The sequence below is a fragment of the Misgurnus anguillicaudatus genome, chromosome 17 (assembly GCF_027580225.2).
Source record: "Misgurnus anguillicaudatus chromosome 17, ASM2758022v2, whole genome shotgun sequence".
In the NCBI taxonomy this organism is placed as follows: domain Eukaryota; kingdom Metazoa; phylum Chordata; class Actinopteri; order Cypriniformes; family Cobitidae; genus Misgurnus; species Misgurnus anguillicaudatus.
This window is the reverse complement of record NC_073353.2, coordinates 31,053,375-31,063,699: the sequence shown is the minus strand read 5'-3', so window position 1 is coordinate 31,063,699 and position 10,325 is coordinate 31,053,375. Positions and strand designations below refer to the sequence as shown.

The 10,325-nt window shown below is 36.8% G+C and overlaps 1 protein-coding gene across 3 annotated transcripts; it reads right to left on the bottom strand.

Annotated features, from left to right (window-relative positions):
* Positions 1 to 185: 185 nt before the first annotated feature.
* Positions 186 to 9,154, bottom strand: znf148 (zinc finger protein 148). 3 transcript variants are annotated; one of them, XM_055216367.2, is made up of 7 exons: positions 8,996 to 9,154; positions 7,286 to 7,737; positions 6,889 to 7,038; positions 6,511 to 6,634; positions 6,337 to 6,420; positions 5,996 to 6,114; positions 186 to 4,649 (listed from the first exon to the last, which is right to left on the bottom strand). In XM_055216367.2, the coding sequence occupies exons 2-7, from the start codon at positions 7,634 to 7,636 to the stop codon at positions 3,051 to 3,053; spliced, it is 2,427 nt and encodes an 808-aa protein (XP_055072342.2). In that variant the 5' UTR covers positions 7,637 to 7,737; positions 8,996 to 9,154; the 3' UTR covers positions 186 to 3,050. The 3 variants fall into 3 exon arrangements, with proteins under 3 accessions (XP_055072342.2, XP_055072344.2, XP_055072343.2); XM_055216369.2 differs by having other exon boundaries at positions 6,916 to 7,038; XM_055216368.2 differs by having other exon boundaries at positions 7,286 to 7,733; positions 8,996 to 9,153.
* Between the last annotated feature and the right edge of the window lie 1,171 nt (positions 9,155 to 10,325).

The window sequence follows — 10,325 nt, the reverse complement described above, 5'->3', positions numbered from 1 at the left end:
ATTGCGTGTTATTGTTTCATACTTTATATAAAATGAATAAGTATAAAAAAAATGTGTAGTCTGCCTATCTTTCAATGATGCATCTACACATACATTTCTTGTGAAAATTTTATGAGTTTAAGTCTTTTAATTTTGCATGACATATGTTTTTCCTTCGTGATGTGAATCAGGACAAGAGACAACACTGAACTACGTTGTTGTTGTATTTGGAAATTCAGTATTACACAACAAACACACACAACCAAAACATCCAGTCAAAACATCTCCCCCATTTCCTAGGTGAAGTATTGCAATAAAGTATAGAGGCTACAATAAAATGGATACACTACATACAAAAATATAACCAGTGTACAAAGACTGTCAATGGACATGCACTCTCCGTTGAAATTGTTTATATATTCAGAACTACTAAGAAGAACTTTTTGACTAAATAAAACCATTTGTTTTTCAATCAATTTAACCTTAATCATTACACAATGATCCACCAATACCATGACTCGACTTTCTCAAATGCTCAAATATCAAATCAATCAAAAGTGATGTGTATAAATGGATATCACCTTTAACCAACAAACAAGCAAGCAAGCAAGCCTACAAAAACTTATCACATCATTTACTTAAAGAAAAAAGCATCATCTTAGGTTATCTTAAAAAGTATTTTTACCTTTATCAAATTCTGAGGCATCTTTAACAGTACAGGTTAGATGTTGAAATGATTAATGTCATACAACCGCATCCTTTAAGGTTGTGTGAATACCATGATGTCTTAAAATCAGATTGCAGTTTTTAAAACTTATAGCCGATTCATAGAGAGGACCACATCTGTATTTTTACAAACATGAACACAATTACGGTTTCTTGAATGACAGTTGTGCTTCAAAGGATCAGGAATCATAGCAATAAGTAAACCAAAACGGTAGCAAATTTTCCTAAATCACGTTGATCTATGTGTTCCACACTCAAAGAAAAAATGTGCACAGAAAAATGTGCTTAAATGTAAAATATACAACTTATTTACAACGCATGTTAAAAGAAAAAACAATAAAGGAATGTTGAGGCACACATTTAAAAAACCCAAAACTGTAAAAACATTAATGGGTAATGTCTTTAACACCCAAAACATGCTGACTATGCAAAAATACACCCAGGACTGCTCAAGAAACACCAGCAGAACAAACATACAGTATGTGTTGTGTATCATTTTTTGATATAACTACTCAACAATTTATGCAAGAATAGCTTTTATTAAGAATTTACACTGAAATTTATCCTGCTTGTGTTTCATAAATGACGAAAAGTGTACAGCTTGGCATGATACTTTATATATTTTGAATAAAACTAAGAATAATCAAGATATAGTAAGGGTAATAGCAGACAAATTTCCATAATCTGAGAAAAAAAGCTTTTATATTACATGATTAGTTATTACGCTAAGGAAAGAGAGATGTGCAATAAACAAATGCTATGTGTACATATATACTCATATAACTTTACTAAACATTAAACGGTACTTTTTCAGTTCTATTTTAAGTCGATAGGAAACAGCATGTGAATATAATGCACGGACAGACATGTATAGAAAAACAAAAGAAACACTTTTAGAAAAAGCATAAAAACATGATCTCAGACATTCATTCTTAAATCATCGTCCTTGATTTTACTAAACACAAGTTCTGACATAGTTCTTATATTTGAACTTATCTTTTATAGATTTGCATTATATGTCTAGATTTGGGAAATTGAAACAAAAGTGCTTTAGGATAACAGCAAAAAATGCCAATGAGCCCAAAGTGCTGTTTAATGGGTAATGTTTGACAGAAATCATGCTAAACAAATGAAAGAGCATCTCTTCAGGAAAACAAAGTGATAAAATGCTTTTTTAATACTTACATAGTGTAAGTATAAGGCTCAATGTTGTAAGTACACGTCTTTTAAAAATAAAGGTGCTTAAAAGGTTCCTCACATAGATGCCATAAAAACATTTTTGGTTCCTCAAAGAACCATTAAGGTTCTTTAATGAACTATTTCTTTCTTGCATTTTTATAATCTAAAGTACCTTTTTTCACTACAAAGAACCTGGTTCTTTTATGGCATCATGAAGCACCTTTATTTTTAAGAGTGTACTGCATATTCGTTTGCACCGTTTCTCTGAAACGTTACTAAAAACTGCATCTTCAAATGCATGGACCAATTACAGACGCCTTCTTTAGATAACCAAGCCCTATGTGTGAGGCACGACTTGGCAAAGACTATCAACCAATTTAAATGGTACTGATGTATCTTTTCTTAAGAACCTTCCAAGTATTGTGCAAAAATATTTCAGGATCACATGATTTCCTAATGAAATTATGGGTTAGGTCAGTATGAATTCAGTAGAGACACAAAATAGACTTTATCTTGAAGAAATTCATTATGATACGGGAGCACAAAATGCAAACCAAATAATGACAAGTAAATAAAAATAATAAATACCCATATGGGTAAGGAAATTGTTGCTTGTCACCAAGTGGACACTTTTAACTGAAGTGCCTAGTAAGTGCCTTACATGTGGGCAAATATGCTAAATAAATATTAGAATGCCAAGTCATCCTCAATGAATTGTTAATGAATTTCAATAAAACTGAACTAAAGTAAAAAGCAAAAGGAACTTGGTTTTTGAATGGATTCTGTTGGGGAAAGCCATTGTAGCCGATTTTAACTACTATAACAGTTAGCAGTTTGGCCAAGATGTCTGTGATTCAATTATTAAGAAAACACATGGGCTGCAACTAATACATTAACTAATTTGCCATGCCATCTTTCACTCATCTTGATCATTATATGCGGATTACACAAACAAGGCCACAACACAAAAAAACATCCCATAGTCTTCTTTAGAAGTGCTGAAAATAAAATCTTATGTGATGTACCACTTTGATTCCCACGCATGATTTGCTTGATTGATAGAGATGAAAACTCTGCACATAAACCACATTGCCTTCACTGATTGAATTCAAAGACCTTGAATATAAAGTGCCTTTTAAATGCTTTGAATCATTAAAAGCTTATGTTCATCCAAAGGTTTGGCTGCTTGAAGCATCTGGAGATGAGGTTAGTTGAGTTCTTGTTTCACTGACCAGAGAGAACTCTGGGAAATCTGTTCCTCCTCTCAGGTTAACTTGTCCACTGGCAATGCTGAACTGTGGAGATATTTCAGATCGTGAGCTTGTGAACTGAGATCGAAAGTTCTGCTCAAAAGAGGCCATCTGAAATGTCTGTGCGTCAGTCTTTTTAGGAGGTGTCACCTGGTCGAGAAAGTCGTCTGTTGGGGAAACTGAGGAAGGGTTAGTCTCGTCACCCGAAAAAGAGAAGGAGTGCTGGGAATCTACTAAAAGGCTAAAGTTGGGTTTATCCAAGGTAGATCTCAAGGGTGAGTTCATGCTCGGCCTAAACCTGGATGGGGATGCGAACTGTTTCTCGGTGGAAAACAAAGGCTGGCCAGCAAGACTGTTACTGTCGTTTACAAACGTAAGACTCTGGTTGTTTAGGTACGTGTCATTCTGACTGGTCCTTTCTAGTGCTTGCTGCAGAAATTTGGAGTACTCCTGCAAAAGGCTGGCCTTTTCTGTCGGGGGTGCTTGTGAACCCGTCCCTAAAGACTCTGCTGGGCTGCTCTCATCGGAAGAGTTGATGGAGATGCTGGATGTCACCTCTGCGTCTGCCACACTGAAGGTAATTTCCGCTTGCCCGTTGGCCTTATTCGAGTAGTGATCGAGAAGCGTCTGCAGAACCTCATCTGGAAGAACATTCTTCTCGTTGCTGGATTTGATCTCCACGTTCAGAGTTTGAGTCTCGGAGAGAATTGTGACGGGAACGGTCTCATCAATGACGCTCGCTACAGACACCTGAGTGACGGAGGGCTGCGATACAATGCTGCTCACGTTCAACGCGTAGTCCCGACTAGCATTCACCGTAGCTGCCTGGAGGTAACGCTTCTTCTTGAGAAACTGCATGGCATCATCGTAGTTTGTGCTGCTTCCGGTCGGTTTTACTTGTCCTGCTTGTAAGGCATCGACCGACTCCATGTCAGCATTGGTCTCGACCTGCAAGAGGCCTTTATTATCCACAATCTCAAATGTGTATCTTGTTACTTTGCTCTCCTCGAATGAGGACAAGGGGGAGAGACTTTGGGACGGTTCTAGAGGTTGCTGTTTTATACCCCTCCCTCTGGCGATTTTTTTCAGCACTAGTTTTGGCGGACTGATGCTCTCATCAATAGACTCCTCTTCTGCAAGATGCCTGGTACCAGGTGGGGAATCAGACATCTCAACAGAATAATCCGCCACAACGTACTCATCCTTTACTTTGGTGGCTATTGCGTAAAGAGGAAGACACTCGGTTTTAACAAGCGTGTCTTCCGTTTTCTCCTCGGTAGCATCTTCTTCTGTTTTTCCTGGGAGAGCAGAAGTTTCGAGCAAGACTCGATTTTTGTCAGAGGTCTTCTGGCGTTTCTTCTTGGGAAGGGTGCATTCTTTGTCAGGAAAAGAGAAGTCTAAACTCTCCGGGCTGTGAAGAGGTACGTCTTTGCCAGCAGCTTTCTGCGCCTTTCTGTCCTTGTTCTCGTGGCACATACGTCTGTGCTTTAGTACTCTGTCAGTTCTGGAGAAATACTGATGGGAAAAATATACATTCTTTTGTTAGACACCATAAAAACCGGAGTATAGTCTGTTTTTTACGCGTACGTCTACATCCGTGCACTTCAAATGCACAGCCTTAAAAGGATATTTTATTTGACTCTTACATGTACACAGACGTTCAACACATGCACATTACAAGAAAAGGCATTGCATCTCTTGGGCTACATACTACATTTTCCTGTAGGGGCATGTGTGACCTATGCATACAATGTATGCGGTTTCAAAAATCTAGCGGTGCACCCACAGTACACTCGCACGAAAATTGCGCCATGCACACTGTATGCTGACCCTCAGGTACACGTAAAAAATGGACTACACTATACTAAAGCAACAATGCTTTAGAGGCATAATAGTTCATGGGTTCGATTCAAAAGCAACATACCCATTGACAAAATGTACACTTTGTAGTGTACTGTAAGTTAATGCCAAATGCATAATGTAAATAAAGCATGCAGACTGGAATACAATTTTGTTTAAAAGCACAAACACAAACTTTCACGATTGAAACTCTTACAATATCATTGGATAATGAGAACTTATATAACCCCTGTAAGATAATTTTTTTGAAACCCTAATATTTCTGATTTGTGTTTTAAATGTAATAAGATTCCAGGTATATTTTTCCACTGTTTGTGGGAGTGTGAGGAGGTGCAGAGGATTTGGGTTGGGGTAATTCAATATGTATCACAGTTTACTTCCTCTCCAGTTCCCCTTTGTCCTGTGTTGTGTGTATTGAGTATGTACGAAGACAATTGTTCGTTGTCCACTAAAGAAAGAAAGTTGGTGGATTTGTGTTTATTACAAGCAAGACGCTATATTGCCCTCTGTTGGAAAAGTACAAATTGCCCTTCGCATGAACCACGGCTGAAAAACTTTGTTTGACTGTAGAAAAGCTAACATATGTAATACGAAAGAAACCCTCTGAATTTTTTTTTATATCTGGAGGATGTTCCTAGATTTTGTTAAAAATTTAGATATTAAGAAACATTGGGTGTGTGAAGCTATAGCATGTATGGTTTATTTTATTTTAATTTTATTTAATTATAAATTTGTATTTTAAATATTTATTTATTTTCTTTTTAAGTCCTGCCTGGGGTACGTGGTTGTGGAGTTTTTCTGTTTTTAATATTTTGTAAAATCTCAATAAATGCATATTCTACAATAAAGCATGCTAATCTGGTGTCAATAAATCAAAAGGATTTGACATAATTACGGTTGCATGGAGGTCTAAAACAGCCAAAGCATAATAACAAACTAATGTATATTTACAGTAGATATATTTACACGACTTTTTACAATTTTTTTTTTATTTCCCTAACCTGATGGCAATAGTCACACTGGTAGGGCTTCTCTCCGCTGTGTGTCCTCTTGTGTCTCTCCATGTGATATTTCTGGATAAATTTCATTCCACACTCATCACAGCGAAAAGGCTTTTCTCCTACAGGTGGGACATACAGAGGATTATGAATGGTATGAAGAACTGTTTAAGCAAATTAGGTACTTCTTTCATTGTCAAAGTGGTTACGGAATTAAGCATTGTCATGTTAGATTTCACTCGTCTCTGAACTTAAACTTTGCTTGTCTTTACAGACCTGATGCATCACAAAACAAGGACCTCGATTATTTATCAAGATTATCAAGTTTAAAATTCATTGCTTACCTGTGTGGATTTTCTCGTGTCTCTGAAGCAGGTACTTCTGAATAAAACGCATGTCACACTGGTTGCACTGGAATGGCTTTTCACCTGCCAAATAAAGGGTTTTTGTTTTAGGTGTTTAGTTGTTTTTTATTGTGTAAATTACTTTCTATAAGAACACATGTAGTTTCGTCTTACCAGTGTGAATAAAAACGTGTCTTTGTAAATGGTAGTTTGTCCGAAATGCAGCATTACAGTGCTCACAAATATGGGATTTCGGATTCTGGTGGCTAAGCGAGCCGTCTTCATTAATAGTCAGAATCTAACAGGATGATGGAGAAAAAACTGCTCAAAACTAAAATTTCAAAAAACAGGACTGAAGATTTTATAATATGTCATGTCTGTATGTCTTTGGATTGTTGTTATTACAGAGTGCACATAATAAGTCAATGCATAAACACAAAACATCTGCACTTTATGTTAGCTCTTTAACAAAATTTTAAATGATCTCATTTGTAAGTCAGACCTTGCAACCTATAAGTACACTTAAGAGGAAAATGGGCTAATGCACACTACATTAATTTCTGATGCATGATGATAAACCTTCGCAGGAGAGTGCTGCTTTCTTTTCTTTTTGTGACAGTCAGTTGGGTCCTTTCCTTGTTTCTTCTCTTTCTTATTCGGAATCAGTGAATCTGGCATTTTTATTTCTTGCTTTATATTTACCTAAAGAAAGCAAATATGAAAAATTAAATGTGTTTTTACAGAACATCTCAGTGTCTGAAAGTCTATAAAGTCACTACCATTTAGCATTAACAAAATACTTTCTTTAAGCCTTGTTAAAGCTCATTACTGGTATTTATTTTTCAAATAAATGTAATAATCAAAATGGCCAACAAAATGACAACAAGCCTTAAAATCACTACAAAACTACAAATTAAGTTTTAAAAAGCCTAGACGGCTATGGACTTACTGGCATACTGAGCGTATAGTGTAGTTTATTGGAGATTCGCTGTGGGAAAGCTGCTCCATCCTGTCCATCGTTTTCCACAGCATCCTCATGAACCATCAGATCATTCTGCGACATCAGATCATGTGAGGTCAGCCCTGCACCTGCCAGGTCGTCGTCGTCTTCATCATCGTCGTCATCATCCTCTGCCAAAAGGGGATGATTGGCCAAGCTTCTTTCCCCAAGAGTCATATCCAAACTGCCTCTCCTTCCTCTTCCATCCATCCTTGAGGGCCCCAGGCCTCTAGTAGGGTGGTGAAGCCCCACAGGGCCGCATTTCATCAGCATCCCCTCCAGTTTTTCATCAATGTTCATCGCTGAGCAGTTGAGCTAAAGCAACAGGAAGATAGTGTACCAGCATATGGATTCCCAACCACAAGATTGTGCTCACAGCACTTTCGCCTCGGTCGATCTTACTGGGAAAAAGACAGACTTAAGTTTTAACCTCTTTGAAAACAAACCTCATTGGTGTTAAGTATTATCTTAATTTTGGTGTTACTCATTTGTCAGTGCATTTACTCATCCTACTGGTTATATGCAGGGGATCCAAAGGTTTAGACCTTTAGGGAAAATGGCTTTTTTCCATTTTAACTGGTGCTCATATTGAGCATTAAGCTAGCATTGCAAAGGTGTTGGGTTTGTTTTTAGGGATCATGCATACTGATAAAATGTATACCGCATGAACCCTGTATAGCTCAGTGGTAGAGCGTTGCATTGGCAGCACAAAAGGTCATGGGTTCGAACTCAGGGAACACACACACACAGTTAAAATGTATACCTTTAAAATGTAATGCAAAACTATTTAAACAGGTTTTATGCAAATTTGTTTCAGATATTTGGACCCCATTGCAGATCTATATGTAGAACTGTGACTTCATTTTCAATGCATTAAATTACAATGCAAAAAAGTTGACCTGACGTGACCCGAAAGGTCCTTGACAGAATTGCCACTGTAGCAAGAATACATTTATTAAGAGAGCATTCAGCCTTGTAAGGTTCATGCTTCCAGAACAAACAGACACCTCATTATGGATGCGATGATGCAATTCTGTAATGATACATCATGTTTCACTTTTAACACTAATTTACACACATTAACACCTATATTTGTTAGTGACAAATAGAACATCTATTATTCATTTTAAACTTTGTACACAACAATGATCAAAAAACCTGAACCTCAAAACATTATTTCACAGAAACATGTGCTTAGTATATTGACTATAAAAAGAAACATATGAGGCCATTCTGCATATTTCAGAATCAGTCTTCTCTAAGCTCAATATAGTGCACATAAAAACTGTATCACTATGTAAAACGAAAGCACAAAAAGGCCAAATTTGAAGATATGTTTTAGATTCATAAAGATGTATTAATATTGATTTGCATAAACGAAGTGCACAACAGTATTTACAGTAACACTCTACCAATGCATTGGCTGCCTGTTGCCATTGTCAGCGTAAAGATAGCCCGGATATTTATCAAAGTATGTGCTCTATCTGTATACTATATTTTAATAATAAGTTTTATGCATTTTAACGTATTTATGTGTTTTCAATTTTGGCCTGAGCTCCATCATTCTGCTGCTATTTCTACATACACGGAGAAGGCAAAATGTTTAAATTTTCACGCTAGATTGTCGTGTAGACTCACGCAGATGAAGCATATACGTACCGCATGTGTTGTCAGTGCGGGGCTGGCGGCGGGTTCAAGCCGCTCATGACGTGTTTATCAAACTTTACTGCGATGTTGCGGCTAGCATTCGAGGCTAGCGAGCTACATTCCATCTGCAGCTGCGCAGCGGTGCATTATGGGAACGCGGCGGAGCCTCTCTTGTGTGTTCGACTGTAAAAAAGGTTCGACTACTAGTAGAACTGCGTAAACCGATAAGAGTATGATATCACAGTTCCGCGAGAGAAATTAGAAACCCACTATAGAAATCACGATCGGATTTGCTCTCGCGGTACTTTGATGTCATAAACCGACTTATCTGCGCAGATGTCCTGCAGTTGAACCCCAATTAAATATGTCTGTTAAAATGTTTTTAGGCGGTGTAAATGGCGGGGAACTAAATTTACCGAAAAATAAACTGTTTATTAAGCTACAGAGAGACCACGGGTTAGTAACGTTAGTGGTCATGATTTATCGGATTTATTTCCCCTTCTTATCGCTCAACTAGTTTAAAATCACTTGTAACAAATATGATTGACCTTGATTTTACGTTATAGGTAAGCTCACTGCTTATGTAGAATTTATTTTAAATAAATGTAAGGAAATTAAGGTAAATTTAAACACGGTCATTTTAATGGGAAAGTGTCCCAATTTACCTGAATTTACCCGAGTTCAATTAACCTATAATCTATAATGAAGTGTTGACACATTGTTTTATATGGCTAAAAATATGCCATCAGAAAGGTAACGTTACCAAAACACTTAAAGGGGACATTTCAAGATTTTTTTAAGATGTCAAATAAATATTTGGTGTCCCTATAGAGTACATATGTGAAGTTTAGCTCAAAATGCCATATAGATAATTTTTTTATAACATAAAAATTAAAATTGCCACGTTGTAGGTGTGAGCAAAAATGTGCAGTTTTGGGGTGTGTCCCTTTAAATGCAAATGAGCTGATCTCTGCACTAAATGGCAGGGCTGTGGTTGGATAGTGCAGATTAAGGGGTGGTATTATCCCCTTTTTGACATCACAAGGGGAGCCGAATTTTAATGACCTATTTTTTCCCACATGCTTGCAGAGAATAGTTTACCAAAACTAAATTACTGGGTTGATCTATTTCACATTTTTCAGGTTGATAGAAGCACTGGTGACCCAATTATAGCACGTAAATATGGAAAAAGTCAGATTTTCATGATACGTACCCTTTAAGGAGCAAATATAGTCGGATATTGGATAGTAAGACACACCAGAGAAAAACAATAATATTATAAAATATTATAAATAATAATAAAATATATGCATAGACGATACTATACAGGTTATTATATTAT

Excerpts from the sequence above, each read along its gene's own strand:
- znf148 (XM_055216367.2), bottom strand. The coding sequence starts at position 7,636 with ATGAACATTGATGAAAAACTGGAGGGGATGCTGATGAAATGCGGCCCT. Across the intron at positions 6,635-6,888 it reads ATCATGCATCAGAAATTAAT|ATTCTGACTATTAATGAAGA; the intron begins GTAGTGTGCATT and ends TCATCCTGTTAG. Across the intron at positions 4,650-5,995 it reads AGTGTGACTATTGCCATCAG|TATTTCTCCAGAACTGACAG; the intron begins GTTAGGGAAATA and ends TTTTCCCATCAG.